This window comes from Nerophis lumbriciformis, linkage group LG03 (genome assembly GCF_033978685.3).
Source record: "Nerophis lumbriciformis linkage group LG03, RoL_Nlum_v2.1, whole genome shotgun sequence".
Lineage (NCBI taxonomy): Eukaryota > Metazoa > Chordata > Actinopteri > Syngnathiformes > Syngnathidae > Nerophis > Nerophis lumbriciformis.
In genome coordinates, this window is record NC_084550.2 from 1 (window position 1) to 27,500 (window position 27,500).

General features: G+C 51.7%; 1 protein-coding gene across 7 annotated transcripts in view; it reads right to left on the minus strand.

Annotated features, from left to right (window-relative positions):
- Positions 1–1,398: 1,398 nt before the first annotated feature.
- The window catches only part of LOC140677565 (uncharacterized), a 28,443-nt gene continuing 2,341 nt past the window's right edge, over positions 1,399–27,500 (minus strand). Inside the window, exons 3-9 of one of the 7 annotated variants that reach the window (XM_072912336.1) lie at positions 25,908–26,048; positions 19,805–19,945; positions 13,702–13,842; positions 7,614–7,754; positions 5,842–5,966; positions 4,850–4,989; positions 4,644–4,756 (exon numbers count right to left, since the gene is read on the minus strand). In XM_072912336.1, the coding sequence (XP_072768437.1) occupies positions 4,899–4,989; positions 5,842–5,966; positions 7,614–7,754; positions 13,702–13,842; positions 19,805–19,945; positions 25,908–26,048 (780 nt within the window). In that variant the 3' untranslated portion in view covers positions 4,644–4,756; positions 4,850–4,898. Of the gene's footprint in view, positions 1,667–3,965; positions 4,499–4,630; positions 4,757–4,849; positions 4,990–5,841; positions 5,967–7,613; positions 7,755–10,731; positions 10,845–10,937; positions 11,078–11,929; positions 12,055–13,701; positions 13,843–19,804; positions 19,946–25,907; positions 26,049–27,500 lie in introns of those variants that run through there. The other 6 variants (XM_072912334.1, XM_072912346.1, XM_072912342.1 and 3 more) reach the window with 6 other exon arrangements.

Sequence of the window (27,500 nt, forward strand, 5' to 3'; positions counted from 1 at the left end):
ACCACTGCCGGAACCTATTTATCCGCAAACTATTCCCATGGTAGAAAAGATTCTGGATAATCTTCTACTTAAAAAATTTATCAATTTTAAACAACATAGGTATCTCATGGGGGAGCCGGATCCTCGCCCCCGCAGGTTCTACATGCTCCCTAAAATTCACAAGGAGCCAGACAAGTGGAGCAAGCCCCACGAGATCCCTCCGGGGCGACCCATTGTGTCTGACTGCGGCAGCGAGACGTACAGAACGGCGGCGTTCATCGATCATTATCTGACGCCGCTGTCCGTTCTGCACGACAGCTACCTCAGGGATACCTATGATTTTATTGATAAAATCAAGAAGGTCTGCATTCCCCCAGATGCCATTTTGTTTACCATCGACATTGACAGCCTGTATACAAACATTGATATAAATGAGGGGATACAGGCTGTCAAAAATGTCTTCTACAGGTACCGCGACGTTAGCAGGCCCGAAAAGGAGCTCCTGCAGCTCCTCGACATTAATTTGAGGAGAAACGACTTTGAGTTTGACGGTCGTTTCTACCTCCAAATTAAGGGCACTGCTATGGGCAAGAAATTTGCACCGGCGTATGCCAACATTTTTATGGCAGAGTGGGAGACCTCTGCCTTGGCCGCCTGCCCAAAACGTCCTCTCCACTACTTCCGGTACCTGGATGACATCTGGGGTGTCTGGACCCATTCCAGTGAGGAGTTCAGCGTGTTCTTAAACACGCTGAACACTCACAATAAAAATATCACCATCAAGTCGACCACGAGCAACACATCGGTCGACTTTTTGGACACCACGACATTCAAGGGTCCCGACTTTGCCGACACGCAACACTTGGACATCAGGGTGTTCTTCAAGGAGACCGACACCCACGCGCTCCTCTTTAAAAGCAGCTTCCACCCCAAGCATACCTTCGCGGGGTTGGTGAAATCCCAATTGTTGAGGTTCCATCGTGTCTGCACCAGAAGGGAGGACTTCCTGACGGCCTCGAGGACCCTCTTTTCTGCCCTGAGGGGGAGGGGCTATTCCAGGTCCTTCCTCAGACGGCAGTTGAGGGTCTTCTTGGACCCGAAGGGGCCTCCCCCTGGGACCGACATGATCCCTCTCATCACCACCTACTCTCCCTCGGCCGTGCGGGTCGCCAAGAAGGTCAAAGACCACTTCCGGACCTTTGCGGAGAGTAGCGGGAGGCTGCCGGGGCGCTACGTGGTGCCGGCCTACCGTAAGAACCCCAACTTGAATGATCTGTTGGTCAGGGCCAGGGTCAGCTCACTGAGAGACCCGCCCTCCACTAGGAGGGACACCCTTGTCCGCCACTCACAATGGTTGGTGAACCCCCACAACCGCAAGGTTTTCCAGCCGTTGTGCCGTGGCGGCCGACACACCCGGAACTGTGTGTACGTGATTCGGTGCCAACGATGTGGCGATATGTACGTGGGCGAGACGGGCAATACCTTAGCTAGGAGATTCGCCCAACACAAGTACAACATCGTTAGGCATAAAAATACCAACACTCACCTGGTTCAGCATTTTCTCCGACACGGGTGGTCTTCCGTCCGGGCGACTGTCGTAGAGACGGATCCCAAATGGAGCCTCGCCCAACGCCACCGGGCGGAGCTCCTTTGGATCTCCAAATTGGGCACCAGACATCCAGGGGGCCTAAATGAGGTGTGAGTGTGAGCCCGTTGGATTGTGACGGACAGTGCACATTCCCGTTTTTCCCTTCTTTATTTTTCCCATACCCCCCACCCCCCCTCTTCCCTAACCCTAACCATTCCCTTCTCCTTACCTAAAACCTACCCCCAAACCTAACCAGCCAGTGCCTCCAATCCTCTTACGGCTCTCACTCTCCCTCGCTCGCCCTCCTGGACCTGCCAAAACAGACAGAAAACGCATAAATATACTCACCTGGGGATGGGACTCATATACAATCGGAGCATCATATTAAGGGGAGGTAACAGGGAATATATACCTAAAACCTACCCCAACCCTAATCCTAAAACCTAACCCTAACCCTAACCCTAACCCTAACCCTAACCTTGGGTACGGTACACATACGTACATTCAGAGCATTACACTAAGGGGAGCTTACTGGGACTATCCTCTCCCAACTCTCTGTTTAATACTGAAGCCCTAGGTCACACATCCAGGGTACTTTCTGTATTATTTCCATTTGAATGTACTAGTGTTTGTCTATTATTATATATATATATATATATATATACATATATGTTTATTATAATATATTATATAATATTTATACCATATTACATTGTATTATATTATATATCATATAACAATAACAATGTCTATCATTTCTTGTTATTGTTTTAGCAGACAGGATTTTGCAGTAGCATCCTGGGGCTTCAGAGGGTCACTGTTGTCTTCTTTTTACACTTGTGTTGTGGTCAAGACTTCTATTTTGAAGGCCAACTTGTGTTTGACGTGGACCCCACCCCTTCATTTAAATGTTATATTGCTATTAACACCTTTCCCCTGCAATACCTGTTTTCACTGCAAGGATAAAAGGTTGACTTTAGCCTACCTGCCGTGCTAACCTGCTAATACTCCACAAACGAGTCAGGCCTGATGAAGGTATCTTACCGAAACGTTGCCATCTGACTCGTTTCATGTAAATATACATTTTCTACTTTTTTCATATTTTTCTGACACATTGTAGTATTTTTCTTGTATTTGTTTACTTGCCGTGTCCAGTTGAAGGCCTGGTCGCGGCGCGACGCTTTCGTTCCACTAGTCGCTATTTTCTGTAAATAAACAGCCTATTTTTGATACTACATGTGCTATTTTTACTCACGAGATATTCCGGTGGCTCATTAGCGCGAGATACAGCATATTTTTGAACAAAAAAGCGTATCTCACCGTTTATGCAGCCAGCCATCAACCGGAAGTGATTATCTTGACCTCGGCGGAAGTCCCGCCTCCGAGCATTCCGTTCTCTCTTTTTCACAAAGGAAACGGATAAAGACAATTTATTTTTATAAAGCGAACAAACCTTTTTTCGCCAACCAGTTTTTCACATCATCCACACCAGCGACATATTAAAATAAATTTGCAATATGTCGGATGGGTTCGAATACGACTGGCTTCCGGTCAGGTCGGGGCGAAGACGCGCACGGCGACGTCAGGCTGCGCCTTCAGAGTGGCTCGCCCAGGATGATGAACGTTGTCATTATGACCAGGAGGAATATTTTTCTCAGTGGGATGAGCAGCGGCCCCAGAGGTCTTATGCGGATGTAGCACGGGGACGGCAGGATTCCTATCCGCGTCGCCCCTACCCGCAGACACGCCGCCATTTTGATGACCTACATCAAGAGCGCCGCAGCGCCCCTCAGTGGAATTATAGGAGAAACACACGCCAAAATAGGAATTTTGTGCCTTCAAGACAGCACTCTCAGGAGTACTTTAGGCCACAATATTCACCTCAAAGACGTCCCCGCTATCCTCCTCCCCCCAGGGGGACACGGAGGAAACGCCGGGATGCTTCCAGGAGGAATGGGCGCTCCCGTAATACCAGTAGAGACATGGACTCTAGGCCTCCCAGACATTATTCTCAGGACTATTTTTTACCTGAACATTGGCCTCAAAGACGTCCCCGCAATCCTCCCCGTCCCAAGAAGACACGCAAGAAGCGTCAGGACGCTTCTCGGAGGACTGCACCCCCTGACAACTCCACAACGTCCATGGAGGGGAATTTAAAAGCACAGTGTTTTTATAATATTATCAAAATAACACATCATTTGAATAATGTTACAAAAGACACTCACCCCCAGTCCATAATAAAAATGGAAGAGACGCTTGCCACCATGATCAAACCAGCGGTCTCCAACCCTGACGTTGAGACGCTTATCAGGTGCAATGCCAGGACTTGGGCATTAACGACGGTTGAGGTTTTAAGAGACCATTATAAAAACACTCTACAAGTGGAATTGGACAAGATAACCAGTTTTATTGACGAGGTTTGGAGACCCGCTTTTCAGCTGGCCTCTACATGGGCCAAGAAACATCTGGGACGCAGACTGATGGGGGACACCCTCGGGAAGGCCGAGGCTCTGATCGTCGCGGCCTTCGCCGACCCCCCTGTCAACGCGGAGGTGGTACGCCCGGCCCAGTCCTTGCCGGTCCAGACCGCCACCCGGGTATCGGTGGGCACCCATACTGACCCTACGGGCCCTGACGGGGCTCCTGGGGTGGTACGGGCTAGCAGCCCTCCGGCTCGGGTCGTCGCCCGGGTCTCGGTGGCTACCAGCACCGACGCCGTGGCTCCAGATTGGTCTCCTGAGGTGGATCGGGATGCAATCCCTCCAGCACGGGTTGCCCCGATCTTCCTTCCTCGTCGACCGGAACCACCCAAGGAGCAGAGGGTGACACAGCCCCGGGCCACGGACAGCGGGCCTGCCCAGGACACCCTCGGCGAGGCTCCGCCCACCCAGCTTATTCCTGCATCTCGCAGGAGGCTTCCTCTGGGATCACCTGCAAGACAAGACACACAGGAGACCCCCACTCAGACCGAGGACGACGATGACTCACCACGTGGGTCCACAAGCTCCGGGGCGGATCAAACCCAGGACACCCCCACCCATACAGAGGACGACGATGACTCACCAGGGGGACCCACGGCCTCCTCGCCTCTCCTGATCGACTTTCGGGATGAAGAACAGGAGCGGGGGCTTTCTTCGGTGATGTCCCCTCGTTACTCTTCCGCGACCCCCGACTGGTCCCCTCTCCAGCCTGAGACGGCAGATGAGACGGCACCACAGGGTGAATTTTCACCACGGGGGCCCACACTTTCCGGGGCTCCTATGGTGGACTATGAGGACTCACCCTTGCAGCGGACGCCTCCTCAGGAGACGCCCCCTCAGGAGATGCTTCCTCAGGAGTCCCCCGATTGGGCACATTTGTTCCCTGGGGCACTAAAAAGGAAGCCACACAAGAGGCCTTCCGTCCCAGATACTCCACAACACCTGTCAATTCCAGAATGTGTCGAGTTGGTAGAGGATACGACTAGTGCCTCCCCCCGTAGACCCACTAGACACATGGTCTCGAGTAGGAGGATGATGGATTGGAAGTTGTCGGCCAACAAGAAATTCTTGGTGATCGGCGACTCCAATCTGTCCCACCTACCACCTTTTTACGTCGACGACCTTCAGATCGACAGTTACCCGGGCGCCAGTTTTAGACACGCGGAGGCCATCCTACGCAAGACCGTAATTGCTGCACCGGTTGAAGTGTTGGTTCTAGCCTTTGGGATCAACCATCGTGAGCAGAAAGTTAAGGAGACCGCTATTAAGCAGCTCCAAGGGGCACTCAGGATGGCCGTGGCTACCTTCCCACGGGCCCGAGTGCTAATCCCCCTGATTAACTATTCGGCCGCTTTGCCCGTTGAGCAGAAAAACAACCTCGGGCGGCTGAATAGTTTAATCAGCAACAATTATGCTCACATCCCGGCTCTCGACAGCCGGGACTTTGAGACCCAACCCGACCTGGTCCACTGGACTCGGGACACGGCCAAGTTGATGCTCAAGCACTGGCTTGACTTTTTAAACTTGGCATCCCCATAATCCCGATCGCTCGGGGGGGTAATAAGAACGTGATAAATTTGGCCCATAATTTCACGCCAACCCCCTTACAAATCTCCCTCCTCAATAAGGGCCTCAACTTCATTCCTTCCACTAATCTCAGTAGCGACTGGCATCATCAACTTCAATTTGACCTCCAGCGCTACCACAGACGTGTCAAACTTGAGGTATACTATGAGAAACAAGATTCTCTCGGACCCACACCCTTCACAGCCCGTTCCGGCTGGGAGCCCTCACCTGGACTTATGCCTCCGGAATTCCAGGCTATGGTCCGGTCCGACGGGCTCTCCATGTCCGGTTCGGGTTGCGCACCTGCGGTCGCTCCCAATTTGACACGCGGAGAAGTCGAGGCCCTTCATAGTCTAAAAACAAACAAACATATTGTGATCAAACCAGCCGACAAGGGGAGTGCTGTTGTCATTTTTGACAGATCGCAATACATATGGGAGGGTTCTCGGCAGTTGAGTGACATGACGTATTATAAACCACTGCCGGAACCTATTTATCCGCAAACTATTCCCATGGTAGAAAAGATTCTGGATAATCTTCTACTTAAAAAATTTATCAATTTTAAACAACATAGGTATCTCATGGGGGAGCCGGATCCTCGCCCCCGCAGGTTCTACATGCTCCCTAAAATTCACAAGGAGCCAGACAAGTGGAGCAAGCCCCACGAGATCCCTCCGGGGCGACCCATTGTGTCTGACTGCGGCAGCGAGACGTACAGAACGGCGGCGTTCATCGATCATTATCTGACGCCGCTGTCCGTTCTGCACGACAGCTACCTCAGGGATACCTATGATTTTATTGATAAAATCAAGAAGGTCTGCATTCCCCCAGATGCCATTTTGTTTACCATCGACATTGACAGCCTGTATACAAACATTGATATAAATGAGGGGATACAGGCTGTCAAAAATGTCTTCTACAGGTACCGCGACGTTAGCAGGCCCGAAAAGGAGCTCCTGCAGCTCCTCGACATTAATTTGAGGAGAAACGACTTTGAGTTTGACGGTCGTTTCTACCTCCAAATTAAGGGCACTGCTATGGGCAAGAAATTTGCACCGGCGTATGCCAACATTTTTATGGCAGAGTGGGAGACCTCTGCCTTGGCCGCCTGCCCAAAACGTCCTCTCCACTACTTCCGGTACCTGGATGACATCTGGGGTGTCTGGACCCATTCCAGTGAGGAGTTCAGCGTGTTCTTAAACACGCTGAACACTCACAATAAAAATATCACCATCAAGTCGACCACGAGCAACACATCGGTCGACTTTTTGGACACCACGACATTCAAGGGTCCCGACTTTGCCGACACGCAACACTTGGACATCAGGGTGTTCTTCAAGGAGACCGACACCCACGCGCTCCTCTTCAAAAGCAGCTTCCACCCCAGGCATACCTTCGCGGGGTTGGTGAAATCCCAATTGTTGAGGTTCCATCGTGTCTGCACCAGAAGGGAGGACTTCCTGACGGCCTCGAGGACCCTCTTTTCTGCCCTGAGGGGGAGGGGCTATTCCAGGTCCTTCCTCAGACGGCAGTTGAGGGTCTTCTTGGACCCGAAGGGGCCTCCCCCTGGGACCGACATGATCCCTCTCATCACCACCTACTCTCCCTCGGCCGTGCGGGTCGCCAAGAAGGTCAAAGACCACTTCCGGACCTTTGCGGAGAGTAGCGGGAGGCTGCCGGGGCGCTACGTGGTGCCGGCCTACCGTAAGAACCCCAACTTGAATGATCTGTTGGTCAGGGCCAGGGTCAGCTCACTGAGAGACCCGCCCTCCACTAGGAGGGACACCCTTGTCCGCCACTCACAATGGTTGGTGAACCCCCACAACCGCAAGGTTTTCCAGCCGTTGTGCCGTGGCGGCCGACACACCCGGAACTGTGTGTACGTGATTCGGTGCCAACGATGTGGCGATATGTACGTGGGCGAGACGGGCAATACCTTAGCTAGGAGATTCGCCCAACACAAGTACAACATCGTTAGGCATAAAAATACCAACACTCACCTGGTTCAGCATTTTCTCCGACACGGGTGGTCTTCCGTCCGGGCGACTGTCGTAGAGACGGATCCCAAATGGAGCCTCGCCCAACGCCACCGGGCGGAGCTCCTTTGGATCTCCAAATTGGGCACCAGACATCCAGGGGGCCTAAATGAGGTGTGAGTGTGAGCCCGTTGGATTGTGACGGACAGTGCACATTCCCGTTTTTCCCTTCTTTATTTTTCCCATACCCCCCACCCCCCCTCTTCCCTAACCCTAACCATTCCCTTCTCCTTACCTAAAACCTACCCCCAAACCTAACCAGCCAGTGCCTCCAATCCTCTTACGGCTCTCACTCTCCCTCGCTCGCCCTCCTGGACCTGCCAAAACAGACAGAAAACGCATAAATATACTCACCTGGGGATGGGACTCATATACAATCGGAGCATCATATTAAGGGGAGGTAACAGGGAATATATACCTAAAACCTACCCCAACCCTAATCCTAAAACCTAACCCTAACCCTAACCCTAACCCTAACCCTAACCTTGGGTACGGTACACATACGTACATTCAGAGCATTACACTAAGGGGAGCTTACTGGGACTATCCTCTCCCAACTCTCTGTTTAATACTGAAGCCCTAGGTCACACATCCAGGGTACTTTCTGTATTATTTCCATTTGAATGTACTAGTGTTTGTCTATTATTATATATATATATATATATATATACATATATGTTTATTATAATATATTATATAATATTTATACCATATTACATTGTATTATATTATATATCATATAACAATAACAATGTCTATCATTTCTTGTTATTGTTTTAGCAGACAGGATTTTGCAGTAGCATCCTGGGGCTTCAGAGGGTCACTGTTGTCTTCTTTTTACACTTGTGTTGTGGTCAAGACTTCTATTTTGAAGGCCAACTTGTGTTTGACGTGGACCCCACCCCTTCATTTAAATGTTATATTGCTATTAACACCTTTCCCCTGCAATACCTGTTTTCACTGCAAGGATAAAAGGTTGACTTTAGCCTACCTGCCGTGCTAACCTGCTAATACTCCACAAACGAGTCAGGCCTGATGAAGGTATCTTACCGAAACGTTGCCATCTGACTCGTTTCATGTAAATATACATTTTCTACTTTTTTCATATTTTTCTGACACATTGTAGTATTTTTCTTGTATTTGTTTACTTGCCGTGTCCAGTTGAAGGCCTGGTCGCGGCGCGACGCTTTCGTTCCACTAGTCGCTATTTTCTGTAAATAAACAGCCTATTTTTGATACTACATGTGCTATTTTTACTCACGAGATATTCCGGTGGCTCATTAGCGCGAGATACAGCATATTTTTGAACAAAAAAGCGTATCTCACCGTTTATGCAGCCAGCCATCAACCGGAAGTGATTATCTTGACCTCGGCGGAAGTCCCGCCTCCGAGCATTCCGTTCTCTCTTTTTCACAAAGGAAACGGATAAAGACAATTTATTTTTATAAAGCGAACAAACCTTTTTTCGCCAACCAGTTTTTCACATCATCCACACCAGCGACATATTAAAATAAATTTGCAATATGTCGGATGGGTTCGAATACGACTGGCTTCCGGTCAGGTCGGGGCGAAGACGCGCACGGCGACGTCAGGCTGCGCCTTCAGAGTGGCTCGCCCAGGATGATGAACGTTGTCATTATGACCAGGAGGAATATTTTTCTCAGTGGGATGAGCAGCGGCCCCAGAGGTCTTATGCGGATGTAGCACGGGGACGGCAGGATTCCTATCCGCGTCGCCCCTACCCGCAGACACGCCGCCATTTTGATGACCTACATCAAGAGCGCCGCAGCGCCCCTCAGTGGAATTATAGGAGAAACACACGCCAAAATAGGAATTTTGTGCCTTCAAGACAGCACTCTCAGGAGTACTTTAGGCCACAATATTCACCTCAAAGACGTCCCCGCTATCCTCCTCCCCCCAGGGGGACACGGAGGAAACGCCGGGATGCTTCCAGGAGGAATGGGCGCTCCCGTAATACCAGTAGAGACATGGACTCTAGGCCTCCCAGACATTATTCTCAGGACTATTTTTTACCTGAACATTGGCCTCAAAGACGTCCCCGCAATCCTCCCCGTCCCAAGAAGACACGCAAGAAGCGTCAGGACGCTTCTCGGAGGACTGCACCCCCTGACAACTCCACAACGTCCATGGAGGGGAATTTAAAAGCACAGTGTTTTTATAATATTATCAAAATAACACATCATTTGAATAATGTTACAAAAGACACTCACCCCCAGTCCATAATAAAAATGGAAGAGACGCTTGCCACCATGATCAAACCAGCGGTCTCCAACCCTGACGTTGAGACGCTTATCAGGTGCAATGCCAGGACTTGGGCATTAACGACGGTTGAGGTTTTAAGAGACCATTATAAAAACACTCTACAAGTGGAATTGGACAAGATAACCAGTTTTATTGACGAGGTTTGGAGACCCGCTTTTCAGCTGGCCTCTACATGGGCCAAGAAACATCTGGGACGCAGACTGATGGGGGACACCCTCGGGAAGGCCGAGGCTCTGATCGTCGCGGCCTTCGCCGACCCCCCTGTCAACGCGGAGGTGGTACGCCCGGCCCAGTCCTTGCCGGTCCAGACCGCCACCCGGGTATCGGTGGGCACCCATACTGACCCTACGGGCCCTGACGGGGCTCCTGGGGTGGTACGGGCTAGCAGCCCTCCGGCTCGGGTCGTCGCCCGGGTCTCGGTGGCTACCAGCACCGACGCCGTGGCTCCAGATTGGTCTCCTGAGGTGGATCGGGATGCAATCCCTCCAGCACGGGTTGCCCCGATCTTCCTTCCTCGTCGACCGGAACCACCCAAGGAGCAGAGGGTGACACAGCCCCGGGCCACGGACAGCGGGCCTGCCCAGGACACCCTCGGCGAGGCTCCGCCCACCCAGCTTATTCCTGCATCTCGCAGGAGGCTTCCTCTGGGATCACCTGCAAGACAAGACACACAGGAGACCCCCACTCAGACCGAGGACGACGATGACTCACCACGTGGGTCCACAAGCTCCGGGGCGGATCAAACCCAGGACACCCCCACCCATACAGAGGACGACGATGACTCACCAGGGGGACCCACGGCCTCCTCGCCTCTCCTGATCGACTTTCGGGATGAAGAACAGGAGCGGGGGCTTTCTTCGGTGATGTCCCCTCGTTACTCTTCCGCGACCCCCGACTGGTCCCCTCTCCAGCCTGAGACGGCAGATGAGACGGCACCACAGGGTGAATTTTCACCACGGGGGCCCACACTTTCCGGGGCTCCTATGGTGGACTATGAGGACTCACCCTTGCAGCGGACGCCTCCTCAGGAGACGCCCCCTCAGGAGATGCTTCCTCAGGAGTCCCCCGATTGGGCACATTTGTTCCCTGGGGCACTAAAAAGGAAGCCACACAAGAGGCCTTCCGTCCCAGATACTCCACAACACCTGTCAATTCCAGAATGTGTCGAGTTGGTAGAGGATACGACTAGTGCCTCCCCCCGTAGACCCACTAGACACATGGTCTCGAGTAGGAGGATGATGGATTGGAAGTTGTCGGCCAACAAGAAATTCTTGGTGATCGGCGACTCCAATCTGTCCCACCTACCACCTTTTTACGTCGACGACCTTCAGATCGACAGTTACCCGGGCGCCAGTTTTAGACACGCGGAGGCCATCCTACGCAAGACCGTAATTGCTGCACCGGTTGAAGTGTTGGTTCTAGCCTTTGGGATCAACCATCGTGAGCAGAAAGTTAAGGAGACCGCTATTAAGCAGCTCCAAGGGGCACTCAGGATGGCCGTGGCTACCTTCCCACGGGCCCGAGTGCTAATCCCCCTGATTAACTATTCGGCCGCTTTGCCCGTTGAGCAGAAAAACAACCTCGGGCGGCTGAATAGTTTAATCAGCAACAATTATGCTCACATCCCGGCTCTCGACAGCCGGGACTTTGAGACCCAACCCGACCTGGTCCACTGGACTCGGGACACGGCCAAGTTGATGCTCAAGCACTGGCTTGACTTTTTAAACTTGGCATCCCCATAATCCCGATCGCTCGGGGGGGTAATAAGAACGTGATAAATTTGGCCCATAATTTCACGCCAACCCCCTTACAAATCTCCCTCCTCAATAAGGGCCTCAACTTCATTCCTTCCACTAATCTCAGTAGCGACTGGCATCATCAACTTCAATTTGACCTCCAGCGCTACCACAGACGTGTCAAACTTGAGGTATACTATGAGAAACAAGATTCTCTCGGACCCACACCCTTCACAGCCCGTTCCGGCTGGGAGCCCTCACCTGGACTTATGCCTCCGGAATTCCAGGCTATGGTCCGGTCCGACGGGCTCTCCATGTCCGGTTCGGGTTGCGCACCTGCGGTCGCTCCCAATTTGACACGCGGAGAAGTCGAGGCCCTTCATAGTCTAAAAACAAACAAACATATTGTGATCAAACCAGCCGACAAGGGGAGTGCTGTTGTCATTTTTGACAGATCGCAATACATATGGGAGGGTTCTCGGCAGTTGAGTGACATGACGTATTATAAACCACTGCCGGAACCTATTTATCCGCAAACTATTCCCATGGTAGAAAAGATTCTGGATAATCTTCTACTTAAAAAATTTATCAATTTTAAACAACATAGGTATCTCATGGGGGAGCCGGATCCTCGCCCCCGCAGGTTCTACATGCTCCCTAAAATTCACAAGGAGCCAGACAAGTGGAGCAAGCCCCACGAGATCCCTCCGGGGCGACCCATTGTGTCTGACTGCGGCAGCGAGACGTACAGAACGGCGGCGTTCATCGATCATTATCTGACGCCGCTGTCCGTTCTGCACGACAGCTACCTCAGGGATACCTATGATTTTATTGATAAAATCAAGAAGGTCTGCATTCCCCCAGATGCCATTTTGTTTACCATCGACATTGACAGCCTGTATACAAACATTGATATAAATGAGGGGATACAGGCTGTCAAAAATGTCTTCTACAGGTACCGCGACGTTAGCAGGCCCGAAAAGGAGCTCCTGCAGCTCCTCGACATTAATTTGAGGAGAAACGACTTTGAGTTTGACGGTCGTTTCTACCTCCAAATTAAGGGCACTGCTATGGGCAAGAAATTTGCACCGGCGTATGCCAACATTTTTATGGCAGAGTGGGAGACCTCTGCCTTGGCCGCCTGCCCAAAACGTCCTCTCCACTACTTCCGGTACCTGGATGACATCTGGGGTGTCTGGACCCATTCCAGTGAGGAGTTCAGCGTGTTCTTAAACACGCTGAACACTCACAATAAAAATATCACCATCAAGTCGACCACGAGCAACACATCGGTCGACTTTTTGGACACCACGACATTCAAGGGTCCCGACTTTGCCGACACGCAACACTTGGACATCAGGGTGTTCTTCAAGGAGACCGACACCCACGCGCTCCTCTTCAAAAGCAGCTTCCACCCCAGGCATACCTTCGCGGGGTTGGTGAAATCCCAATTGTTGAGGTTCCATCGTGTCTGCACCAGAAGGGAGGACTTCCTGACGGCCTCGAGGACCCTCTTTTCTGCCCTGAGGGGGAGGGGCTATTCCAGGTCCTTCCTCAGACGGCAGTTGAGGGTCTTCTTGGACCCGAAGGGGCCTCCCCCTGGGACCGACATGATCCCTCTCATCACCACCTACTCTCCCTCGGCCGTGCGGGTCGCCAAGAAGGTCAAAGACCACTTCCGGACCTTTGCGGAGAGTAGCGGGAGGCTGCCGGGGCGCTACGTGGTGCCGGCCTACCGTAAGAACCCCAACTTGAATGATCTGTTGGTCAGGGCCAGGGTCAGCTCACTGAGAGACCCGCCCTCCACTAGGAGGGACACCCTTGTCCGCCACTCACAATGGTTGGTGAACCCCCACAACCGCAAGGTGTTCCAGCCGTTGTGCCGTGGCGGCCGACACACCCGGAACTGTGTGTACGTGATACGGTGCCAACGATGTGGCGATATGTACGTGGGCGAGACGGGCAATACCTTAGCTAGGAGATTCGCCCAACACAAGTACAACATCGTTAGGCATAAAAATACCAACACTCACCTGGTTCAGCATTTTCTCCGACACGGGTGGTCTTCCGTCCGGGCGACTGTCGTAGAGACGGATCCCAAATGGAGCCTCGCCCAACGCCACCGGGCGGAGCTCCTTTGGATCTCCAAATTGGGCACCAGACATCCAGGGGGCCTAAATGAGGTGTGAGTGTGAGCCCGTTGGATTGTGACGGACAGTGCACATTCCCGTTTTTCCCTTCTTTATTTTTCCCATACCCCCCACCCCCCCTCTTCCCTAACCCTAACCATTCCCTTCTCCTTACCTAAAACCTACCCCCAAACCTAACCAGCCAGTGCCTCCAATCCTCTTACGGCTCTCACTCTCCCTCGCTCGCCCTCCTGGACCTGCCAAAACAGACAGAAAACGCATTAAATATACTCACCTGGGGATGGGACTCATATACAATCGGAGCATCATATTAAGGGGAGGTAACAGGGAATATATACCTAAAACCTACCCCAACCCTAATCCTAAAACCTAACCCTAACCCTAACCCTAACCCTAACCCTAACCTCGGGTACGGTACACATACGTACATTCAGAGCATTACACTAAGGGGAGCTTACTGGGACTATCCTCTCCCAACTCTCTGTTTAATACTGAAGCCCTAGGTCACACATCCAGGGTACTTTCTGTATTATTTCTATTTGAATGTACTAGTGTTTGTCTATTATTATTATATATATATATATATATATATATATATATACACATATATATTTATTATAATATATTATATAATATTTATACCATATTACATTGTATTATATTATATATCATATAACAATAACAATGTCTATCATTTCAGGTTATTGTTTTAGCAGACAGGATTTTGCAGTAGCATCCTGGGGCTTCAGAGGGTCACTGTTGTCTTCTTTTTACACTTGTGTTGTGGTCAAGACTGCTATTTTGAAGGCCAACTTGTGTTTGACGTGGACCCCACCCCTTCATTTAAATGTTATATTGCTATTAACACCTTTCTCCTGCAATACCTGTTTTCACTGCAAGGATAAAAGGTTGACTTTAGCCTACCTGCCGTGCTAACCTGCTAATACTCTACAAACGAGTCAGGCCTGATGAAGGTATCTTACCGAAACGTTGCCATCTGACTCGTTTCATGTAAATATACATTTTCTACTTTTTTCATATTTTTCTGACACATTGTAGTATTTTTCTTGTATTTGTTTACTTGCCGTGTCCAGTTGAAGGCCTGGTCGCGGCGCGACGCTTTCGTTCCACTAGTCGCTATTTTCTGTAAATAAACAGCCTATTTTTGATACTACATGTGCTATTTTTACTCACGAGATATTCCGGTGGCTCATTAGCGCGAGATACAGCATATTTTTGAACAAAAAAGCGTATCTCACCGTTTATGCAGCCAGCCATCAACCGGAAGTGATTATCTTGACCTCGGCGGAAGTCCCGCCTCCGAGCATTCCGTTCTCTCTTTTTCACAAAGGAAACGGATAAAGACAATTTATTTTTATAAAGCGAACAAACCTTTTTTTCGCCAACCAGTTTTTCACATCATCCACACCAGCGACATATTAAAATAATTTTGCAATATGTCGGAAGGGTTCGAATACGACTGGCTTCCGGTCAGGTCGGGGCGAAGACGCGCACGGCGACGTCAGGCTGCGCCTTCAGAGTGGCTCGCCCAGGATGATGAACGTTGTCATTATGACCAGGAGGAATATTTTTCTCAGTGGGATGAGCAGCGGCCCCAGAGGTCTTATGCGGATGTAGCACGGGGACGGCAGGATTCCTATCCGCGTCGCCCCTACCCGCAGACACGCCGCCATTTTGATGACCTACATCAAGAGCGCCGCAGCGCCCCTCAGTGGAATTATAGGAGAAACACACGCCAAAATAGGAATTTTGTGCCTTCAAGACAGCACTCTCAGGAGTACTTTAGGCCACAATATTCACCTCAAAGACGTCCCCGCTATCCTCCTCCCCCCAGGGGGACACGGAGGAAACGCCGGGATGCTTCCAGGAGGAATGGGCGCTCCCGTAATACCAGTAGAGACATGGACTCTAGGCCTCCCAGACATTATTCTCAGGACTATTTTTTACCTGAACATTGGCCTCAAAGACGTCCCCGCAATCCTCCCCGTCCCAAGAAGACACGCAAGAAGCGTCAGGACGCTTCTCGGAGGACTGCACCCCCTGACAACTCCACAACGTCCATGGAGGGGAATTTAAAAGCACAGTGTTTTTATAATATTATCAAAATAACACATCATTTGAATAATGTTACAAAAGACACTCACCCCCAGTCCATAATAAAAATGGAAGAGACGCTTGCCACCATGATCAAACCAGCGGTCTCCAACCCTGACGTTGAGACGCTTATCAGGTGCAATGCCAGGACTTGGGCATTAACGACGGTTGAGGTTTTAAGAGACCATTATAAAAACACTCTACAAGTGGAATTGGACAAGATAACCAGTTTTATTGACGAGGTTTGGAGACCCGCTTTTCAGCTGGCCTCTACATGGGCCAAGAAACATCTGGGACGCAGACTGATGGGGGACACCCTCGGGAAGGCCGAGGCTCTGATCGTCGCGGCCTTCGCCGACCCCCCTGTCAACGCGGAGGTGGTACGCCCGGCCCAGTCCTTGCCGGTCCAGACCGCCACCCGGGTATCGGTGGGCACCCATACTGACCCTACGGGCCCTGACGGGGCTCCTGGGGTGGTACGGGCTAGCAGCCCTCCGGCTCGGGTCGTCGCCCGGGTCTCGGTGGCTACCAGCACCGACGCCGTGGCTCCAGATTGGTCTCCTGAGGTGGATCGGGATGCAATCCCTCCAGCACGGGTTGCCCCGATCTTCCTTCCTCGTCGACCGGAACCACCCAAGGAGCAGAGGGTGACACAGCCCCGGGCCACGGACAGCGGGCCTGCCCAGGACACCCTCGGCGAGGCTCCGCCCACCCAGCTTATTCCTGCATCTCGCAGGAGGCTTCCTCTGGGATCACCTGCAAGACAAGACACACAGGAGACCCCCACTCAGACCGAGGACGACGATGACTCACCACGTGGGTCCACAAGCTCCGGGGCGGATCAAACCCAGGACACCCCCACCCATACAGAGGACGACGATGACTCACCAGGGGGACCCACGGCCTCCTCGCCTCTCCTGATCGACTTTCGGGATGAAGAACAGGAGCGGGGGCTTTCTTCGGTGATGTCCCCTCGTTACTCTTCCGCGACCCCCGACTGGTCCCCTCTCCAGCCTGAGACGGCAGATGAGACGGCACCACAGGGTGAATTTTCACCACGGGGGCCCACACTTTCCGGGGCTCCTATGGTGGACTATGAGGACTCACCCTTGCAGCGGACGCCTCCTCAGGAGACGCCCCCTCAGGAGATGCTTCCTCAGGAGTCCCCCGATTGGGCACATTTGTTCCCTGGGGCACTAAAAAGGAAGCCACACAAGAGGCCTTCCGTCCCAGATACTCCACAACACCTGTCAATTCCAGAATGTGTCGAGTTGGTAGAGGATACGACTAGTGCCTCCCCCCGTAGACCCACTAGACACATGGTCTCGAGTAGGAGGATGATGGATTGGAAGTTGTCGGCCAACAAGAAATTCTTGGTGATCGGCGACTCCAATCTGTCCCACCTACCACCTTTTTACGTCGACGACCTTCAGATCGACAGTTACCCGGGCGCCAGTTTTAGACACGCGGAGGCCATCCTACGCAAGACCGTAATTGCTGCACCGGTTGAAGTGTTGGTTCTAGCCTTTGGGATCAACCATCGTGAGCAGAAAGTTAAGGAGACCGCTATTAAGCAGCTCCAAGGGGCACTCAGGATGGCCGTGGCTACCTTCCCACGGGCCCGAGTGCTAATCCCCCTGATTAACTATTCGGCCGCTTTGCCCGTTGAGCAGAAAAACAACCTCGGGCGGCTGAATAGTTTAATCAGCAACAATTATGCTCACATCCCGGCTCTCGACAGCCGGGACTTTGAGACCCAACCCGACCTGGTCCACTGGACTCGGGACACGGCCAAGTTGATGCTCAAGCACTGGCTTGACTTTTTAAACTTGGCATCCCCATAATCCCGATCGCTCGGGGGGGTAATAAGAACGTGATAAATTTGGCCCATAATTTCACGCCAACCCCCTTACAAATCTCCCTCCTCAATAAGGGCCTCAACTTCATTCCTTCCACTAATCTCAGTAGCGACTGGCATCATCAACTTCAATTTGACCTCCAGCGCTACCACAGACGTGTCAAACTTGAGGTATACTATGAGAAACAAGATTCTCTCGGACCCACACCCTTCACAGCCCGTTCCGGCTGGGAGCCCTCACCTGGACTTATGCCTCCGGAATTCCAGGCTATGGTCCGGTCCGACGGGCTCTCCATGTCCGGTTCGGGTTGCGCACCTGCGGTCGCTCCCAATTTGACACGCGGAGAAGTCGAGGCCCTTCATAGTCTAAAAACAAACAAACATATTGTGATCAAACCAGCCGACAAGGGGAGTGCTGTTGTCATTTTTGACAGATCGCAATACATATGGGAGGGTTCTCGGCAGTTGAGTGACATGACGTATTATAAACCACTGCCGGAACCTATTTATCCGCAAACTATTCCCATGGTAGAAAAGATTCTGGATAATCTTCTACTTAAAAAATTTATCAATTTTAAACAACATAGGTATCTCATGGGGGAGCCGGATCCTCGCCCCCGCAGGTTCTACATGCTCCCTAAAATTCACAAGGAGCCAGACAAGTGGAGCAAGCCCCACGAGATCCCTCCGGGGCGACCCATTGTGTCTGACTGCGGCAGCGAGACGTACAGAACGGCGGCGTTCATCGATCATTATCTGACGCCGCTGTCCGTTCTGCACGACAGCTACCTCAGGGATACCTATGATTTTATTGATAAAATCAAGAAGGTCTGCATTCCCCCAGATGCCATTTTGTTTACCATCGACATTGACAGCCTGTATACAAACATTGATATAAATGAGGGGATACAGGCTGTCAAAAATGTCTTCTACAGGTACCGCGACGTTAGCAGGCCCGAAAAGGAGCTCCTGCAGCTCCTCGACATTAATTTGAGGAGAAACGACTTTGAGTTTGACGGTCGTTTCTACCTCCAAATTAAGGGCACTGCTATGGGCAAGAAATTTGCACCGGCGTATGCCAACATTTTTATGGCAGAGTGGGAGACCTCTGCCTTGGCCGCCTGCCCAAAACGTCCTCTCCACTACTTCCGGTACCTGGATGACATCTGGGGTGTCTGGACCCATTCCAGTGAGGAGTTCAGCGTGTTCTTAAACACGCTGAACACTCACAATAAAAATATCACCATCAAGTCGACCACGAGCAACACATCGGTCGACTTTTTGGACACCACGACATTCAAGGGTCCCGACTTTGCCGACACGCAACACTTGGACATCAGGGTGTTCTTCAAGGAGACCGACACCCACGCGCTCCTCTTCAAAAGCAGCTTCCACCCCAGGCATACCTTCGCGGGGTTGGTGAAATCCCAATTGTTGAGGTTCCATCGTGTCTGCACCAGAAGGGAGGACTTCCTGACGGCCTCGAGGACCCTCTTTTCTGCCCTGAGGGGGAGGGGCTATTCCAGGTCCTTCCTCAGACGGCAGTTGAGGGTCTTCTTGGACCCGAAGGGGCCTCCCCCTGGGACCGACATGATCCCTCTCATCACCACCTACTCTCCCTCGGCCGTGCGGGTCGCCAAGAAGGTCAAAGACCACTTCCGGACCTTTGCGGAGAGTAGCGGGAGGCTGCCGGGGCGCTACGTGGTGCCGGCCTACCGTAAGAACCCCAACTTGAATGATCTGTTGGTCAGGGCCAGGGTCAGCTCACTGAGAGACCCGCCCTCCACTAGGAGGGACACCCTTGTCCGCCACTCACAATGGTTGGTGAACCCCCACAACCGCAAGGTGTTCCAGCCGTTGTGCCGTGGCGGCCGACACACCCGGAACTGTGTGTACGTGATACGGTGCCAACGATGTGGCGATATGTACGTGGGCGAGACGGGCAATACCTTAGCTAGGAGATTCGCCCAACACAAGTACAACATCGTTAGGCATAAAAATACCAACACTCACCTGGTTCAGCATTTTCTCCGACACGGGTGGTCTTCCGTCCGGGCGACTGTCGTAGAGACGGATCCCAAATGGAGCCTCGCCCAACGCCACCGGGCGGAGCTCCTTTGGATCTCCAAATTGGGCACCAGACATCCAGGGGGCCTAAATGAGGTGTGAGTGTGAGCCCGTTGGATTGTGACGGACAGTGCACATTCCCGTTTTTCCCTTCTTTATTTTTCCCATACCCCCCACCCCCCCTCTTCCCTAACCCTAACCATTCCCTTCTCCTTACCTAAAACCTACCCCCAAACCTAACCAGCCAGTGCCTCCAATCCTCTTACGGCTCTCACTCTCCCTCGCTCGCCCTCCTGGACCTGCCAAAACAGACAGAAAACGCATTAAATATACTCACCTGGGGATGGGACTCATATACAATCGGAGCATCATATTAAGGGGAGGTAACAGGGAATATATACCTAAAACCTACCCCAACCCTAATCCTAAAACCTAACCCTAACCCTAACCCTAACCCTAACCCTAACCTCGGGTACGGTACACATACGTACATTCAGAGCATTACACTAAGGGGAGCTTACTGGGACTATCCTCTCCCAACTCTCTGTTTAATACTGAAGCCCTAGGTCACACATCCAGGGTACTTTCTGTATTATTTCTATTTGAATGTACTAGTGTTTGTCTATTATTATTATATATATATATATATATATATATATATATACACATATATATTTATTATAATATATTATATAATATTTATACCATATTACATTGTATTATATTATATATCATATAACAATAACAATGTCTATCATTTCAGGTTATTGTTTTAGCAGACAGGATTTTGCAGTAGCATCCTGGGGCTTCAGAGGGTCACTGTTGTCTTCTTTTTACACTTGTGTTGTGGTCAAGACTGCTATTTTGAAGGCCAACTTGTGTTTGACGTGGACCCCACCCCTTCATTTAAATGTTATATTGCTATTAACACCTTTCTCCTGCAATACCTGTTTTCACTGCAAGGATAAAAGGTTGACTTTAGCCTACCTGCCGTGCTAACCTGCTAATACTCTACAAACGAGTCAGGCCTGATGAAGGTATCTTACCGAAACGTTGCCATCTGACTCGTTTCATGTAAATATACATTTTCTACTTTTTTCATATTTTTCTGACACATTGTAGTATTTTTCTTGTATTTGTTTACTTGCCGTGTCCAGTTGAAGGCCTGGTCGCGGCGCGACGCTTTCGTTCCACTAGTCGCTATTTTCTGTAAATAAACAGCCTATTTTTGATACTACATGTGCTATTTTTACTCACGAGATATTCCGGTGGCTCATTAGCGCGAGATACAGCATATTTTTGAACAAAAAAGCGTATCTCACCGTTTATGCAGCCAGCCATCAACCGGAAGTGATTATCTTGACCTCGGCGGAAGTCCCGCCTCCGAGCATTCCGTTCTCTCTTTTTCACAAAGGAAACGGATAAAGACAATTTATTTTTATAAAGCGAACAAACCTTTTTTTCGCCAACCAGTTTTTCACATCATCCACACCAGCGACATATTAAAATAATTTTGCAATATGTCGGAAGGGTTCGAATACGACTGGCTTCCGGTCAGGTCGGGGCGAAGACGCGCACGGCGACGTCAGGCTGCGCCTTCAGAGTGGCTCGCCCAGGATGATGAACGTTGTCATTATGACCAGGAGGAATATTTTTCTCAGTGGGATGAGCAGCGGCCCCAGAGGTCTTATGCGGATGTAGCACGGGGACGGCAGGATTCCTATCCGCGTCGCCCCTACCCGCAGACACGCCGCCATTTTGATGACCTACATCAAGAGCGCCGCAGCGCCCCTCAGTGGAATTATAGGAGAAACACACGCCAAAATAGGAATTTTGTGCCTTCAAGACAGCACTCTCAGGAGTACTTTAGGCCACAATATTCACCTCAAAGACGTCCCCGCTATCCTCCTCCCCCCAGGGGGACACGGAGGAAACGCCGGGATGCTTCCAGGAGGAATGGGCGCTCCCGTAATACCAGTAGAGACATGGACTCTAGGCCTCCCAGACATTATTCTCAGGACTATTTTTTACCTGAACATTGGCCTCAAAGACGTCCCCGCAATCCTCCCCGTCCCAAGAAGACACGCAAGAAGCGTCAGGACGCTTCTCGGAGGACTGCACCCCCTGACAACTCCACAACGTCCATGGAGGGGAATTTAAAAGCACAGTGTTTTTATAATATTATCAAAATAACACATCATTTGAATAATGTTACAAAAGACACTCACCCCCAGTCCATAATAAAAATGGAAGAGACGCTTGCCACCATGATCAAACCAGCGGTCTCCAACCCTGACGTTGAGACGCTTATCAGGTGCAATGCCAGGACTTGGGCATTAACGACGGTTGAGGTTTTAAGAGACCATTATAAAAACACTCTACAAGTGGAATTGGACAAGATAACCAGTTTTATTGACGAGGTTTGGAGACCCGCTTTTCAGCTGGCCTCTACATGGGCCAAGAAACATCTGGGACGCAGACTGATGGGGGACACCCTCGGGAAGGCCGAGGCTCTGATCGTCGCGGCCTTCGCCGACCCCCCTGTCAACGCGGAGGTGGTACGCCCGGCCCAGTCCTTGCCGGTCCAGACCGCCACCCGGGTATCGGTGGGCACCCATACTGACCCTACGGGCCCTGACGGGGCTCCTGGGGTGGTACGGGCTAGCAGCCCTCCGGCTCGGGTCGTCGCCCGGGTCTCGGTGGCTACCAGCACCGACGCCGTGGCTCCAGATTGGTCTCCTGAGGTGGATCGGGATGCAATCCCTCCAGCACGGGTTGCCCCGATCTTCCTTCCTCGTCGACCGGAACCACCCAAGGAGCAGAGGGTGACACAGCCCCGGGCCACGGACAGCGGGCCTGCCCAGGACACCCTCGGCGAGGCTCCGCCCACCCAGCTTATTCCTGCATCTCGCAGGAGGCTTCCTCTGGGATCACCTGCAAGACAAGACACACAGGAGACCCCCACTCAGACCGAGGACGACGATGACTCACCACGTGGGTCCACAAGCTCCGGGGCGGATCAAACCCAGGACACCCCCACCCATACAGAGGACGACGATGACTCACCAGGGGGACCCACGGCCTCCTCGCCTCTCCTGATCGACTTTCGGGATGAAGAACAGGAGCGGGGGCTTTCTTCGGTGATGTCCCCTCGTTACTCTTCCGCGACCCCCGACTGGTCCCCTCTCCAGCCTGAGACGGCAGATGAGACGGCACCACAGGGTGAATTTTCACCACGGGGGCCCACACTTTCCGGGGCTCCTATGGTGGACTATGAGGACTCACCCTTGCAGCGGACGCCTCCTCAGGAGACGCCCCCTCAGGAGATGCTTCCTCAGGAGTCCCCCGATTGGGCACATTTGTTCCCTGGGGCACTAAAAAGGAAGCCACACAAGAGGCCTTCCGTCCCAGATACTCCACAACACCTGTCAATTCCAGAATGTGTCGAGTTGGTAGAGGATACGACTAGTGCCTCCCCCCGTAGACCCACTAGACACATGGTCTCGAGTAGGAGGATGATGGATTGGAAGTTGTCGGCCAACAAGAAATTCTTGGTGATCGGCGACTCCAATCTGTCCCACCTACCACCTTTTTACGTCGACGACCTTCAGATCGACAGTTACCCGGGCGCCAGTTTTAGACACGCGGAGGCCATCCTACGCAAGACCGTAATTGCTGCACCGGTTGAAGTGTTGGTTCTAGCCTTTGGGATCAACCATCGTGAGCAGAAAGTTAAGGAGACCGCTATTAAGCAGCTCCAAGGGGCACTCAGGATGGCCGTGGCTACCTTCCCACGGGCCCGAGTGCTAATCCCCCTGATTAACTATTCGGCCGCTTTGCCCGTTGAGCAGAAAAACAACCTCGGGCGGCTGAATAGTTTAATCAGCAACAATTATGCTCACATCCCGGCTCTCGACAGCCGGGACTTTGAGACCCAACCCGACCTGGTCCACTGGACTCGGGACACGGCCAAGTTGATGCTCAAGCACTGGCTTGACTTTTTAAACTTGGCATCCCCATAATCCCGATCGCTCGGGGGGGTAATAAGAACGTGATAAATTTGGCCCATAATTTCACGCCAACCCCCTTACAAATCTCCCTCCTCAATAAGGGCCTCAACTTCATTCCTTCCACTAATCTCAGTAGCGACTGGCATCATCAACTTCAATTTGACCTCCAGCGCTACCACAGACGTGTCAAACTTGAGGTATACTATGAGAAACAAGATTCTCTCGGACCCACACCCTTCACAGCCCGTTCCGGCTGGGAGCCCTCACCTGGACTTATGCCTCCGGAATTCCAGGCTATGGTCCGGTCCGACGGGCTCTCCATGTCCGGTTCGGGTTGCGCACCTGCGGTCGCTCCCAATTTGACACGCGGAGAAGTCGAGGCCCTTCATAGTCTAAAAACAAACAAACATATTGTGATCAAACCAGCCGACAAGGGGAGTGCTGTTGTCATTTTTGACAGATCGCAATACATATGGGAGGGTTCTCGGCAGTTGAGTGACATGACGTATTATAAACCACTGCCGGAACCTATTTATCCGCAAACTATTCCCATGGTAGAAAAGATTCTGGATAATCTTCTACTTAAAAAATTTATCAATTTTAAACAACATAGGTATCTCATGGGGGAGCCGGATCCTCGCCCCCGCAGGTTCTACATGCTCCCTAAAATTCACAAGGAGCCAGACAAGTGGAGCAAGCCCCACGAGATCCCTCCGGGGCGACCCATTGTGTCTGACTGCGGCAGCGAGACGTACAGAACGGCGGCGTTCATCGATCATTATCTGACGCCGCTGTCCGTTCTGCACGACAGCTACCTCAGGGATACCTATGATTTTATTGATAAAATCAAGAAGGTCTGCATTCCCCCAGATGCCATTTTGTTTACCATCGACATTGACAGCCTGTATACAAACATTGATATAAATGAGGGGATACAGGCTGTCAAAAATGTCTTCTACAGGTACCGCGACGTTAGCAGGCCCGAAAAGGAGCTCCTGCAGCTCCTCGACATTAATTTGAGGAGAAACGACTTTGAGTTTGACGGTCGTTTCTACCTCCAAATTAAGGGCACTGCTATGGGCAAGAAATTTGCACCGGCGTATGCCAACATTTTTATGGCAGAGTGGGAGACCTCTGCCTTGGCCGCCTGCCCAAAACGTCCTCTCCACTACTTCCGGTACCTGGATGACATCTGGGGTGTCTGGACCCATTCCAGTGAGGAGTTCAGCGTGTTCTTAAACACGCTGAACACTCACAATAAAAATATCACCATCAAGTCGACCACGAGCAACACATCGGTCGACTTTTTGGACACCACGACATTCAAGGGTCCCGACTTTGCCGACACGCAACACTTGGACATCAGGGTGTTCTTCAAGGAGACCGACACCCACGCGCTCCTCTTCAAAAGCAGCTTCCACCCCAGGCATACCTTCGCGGGGTTGGTGAAATCCCAATTGTTGAGGTTCCATCGTGTCTGCACCAGAAGGGAGGACTTCCTGACGGCCTCGAGGACCCTCTTTTCTGCCCTGAGGGGGAGGGGCTATTCCAGGTCCTTCCTCAGACGGCAGTTGAGGGTCTTCTTGGACCCGAAGGGGCCTCCCCCTGGGACCGACATGATCCCTCTCATCACCACCTACTCTCCCTCGGCCGTGCGGGTCGCCAAGAAGGTCAAAGACCACTTCCGGACCTTTGCGGAGAGTAGCGGGAGGCTGCCGGGGCGCTACGTGGTGCCGGCCTACCGTAAGAACCCCAACTTGAATGATCTGTTGGTCAGGGCCAGGGTCAGCTCACTGAGAGACCCGCCCTCCACTAGGAGGGACACCCTTGTCCGCCACTCACAATGGTTGGTGAACCCCCACAACCGCAAGGTGTTCCAGCCGTTGTGCCGTGGCGGCCGACACACCCGGAACTGTGTGTACGTGATACGGTGCCAACGATGTGGCGATATGTACGTGGGCGAGACGGGCAATACCTTAGCTAGGAGATTCGCCCAACACAAGTACAACATCGTTAGGCATAAAAATACCAACACTCACCTGGTTCAGCATTTTCTCCGACACGGGTGGTCTTCCGTCCGGGCGACTGTCGTAGAGACGGATCCCAAATGGAGCCTCGCCCAACGCCACCGGGCGGAGCTCCTTTGGATCTCCAAATTGGGCACCAGACATCCAGGGGGCCTAAATGAGGTGTGAGTGTGAGCCCGTTGGATTGTGACGGACAGTGCACATTCCCGTTTTTCCCTTCTTTATTTTTCCCATACCCCCCACCCCCCCTCTTCCCTAACCCTAACCATTCCCTTCTCCTTACCTAAAACCTACCCCCAAACCTAACCCTAACCCTAACCCTAACCCTAACCCTAACCCTAACCCTAACCCTAACCCTAACCCTAACCCTAACCCTAACCCTAACCCTAACCCTAACCCTAACCCTAACCCTAACCCTAACCCTAACCCTAACCCTAACCCTAACCCTAACCCTAACCCTACCCTAACCCTAACCCTAACCCTAACCCTAACCCTAACCCTAACCCCTAACCCTAACCCTAACCCTAACCCTAACCCTAACCCTAACCCTAACCCTAACCCTAACCCTAACCCTAACCCTAACCCTAACCCTAACCCTAACCCTAACCCTAACCCTAACCCTAACCCTAACCCTAACCCTAACCCTAACCCTAACCCTAACCCTAACCCTAACCCCTAACCCTAACCCTAACCCTAACCCTAACCCTAACCCTAACCCTAACCCTAACCCTAACCCTAACCCTAACCCTTTTCCCATACCCCCCACCCCCCCTCTTCCCTAACCCTAACCATTCCCTTCTCCTTACCTAAAACCTACCCCCAAACCTAACCCTAACCCTAACCCTAACCCTAACCCTAACCCTAACCCTAACCCTAACCCTAACCCTAACCCTAACCCTAACCCTAACCCTAACCCTAACCCTAACCCTAACCCTAACCCCCTAACCCTAACCCTAACCCTAACCCTAACCCTAACCCTAACCCTAACCCTAACCCTAACCCTAACCCTAACCCTAACCCTAACCCTAACCCTAACCCTAACCCTAACCCTAACCCTAACCCTAACCCTAACCCTAACCCCCTAACCCTAACCCTAACCCTAACCCTAACCCTAACCCTAACCCTAACCCTAACCCTAACCCTAACCCTAACCCTAACCCTAACCCTAACCCTAACCCTAACCCTAACCCCCTAACCCTAACCCTAACCCTAACCCTAACCCTAACCCTAACCCTAACCCTAACCCTAACCCTAACCCTAACCCTAACCCTAACCCTAACCCTAACCCTAACCCTAACCCTTTTATTGATAAAATCAAGAAGGTCTGCATTCCCCCAGATGCCATTTTGTTTACCATCGACATTGACAGCCTGTATACAAACATTGATATAAATGAGGGGATACAGGCTGTCAAAAATGTCTTCTACAGGTACCGCGACGTTAGCAGGCCCGAAAAGGAGCTCCTGCAGCTCCTCGACATTAATTTGAGGAGAAACGACTTTGAGTTTGACGGTCGTTTCTACCTCCAAATTAAGGGCACTGCTATGGGCAAGAAATTTGCACCGGCGTATGCCAACATTTTTATGGCAGAGTGGGAGACCTCTG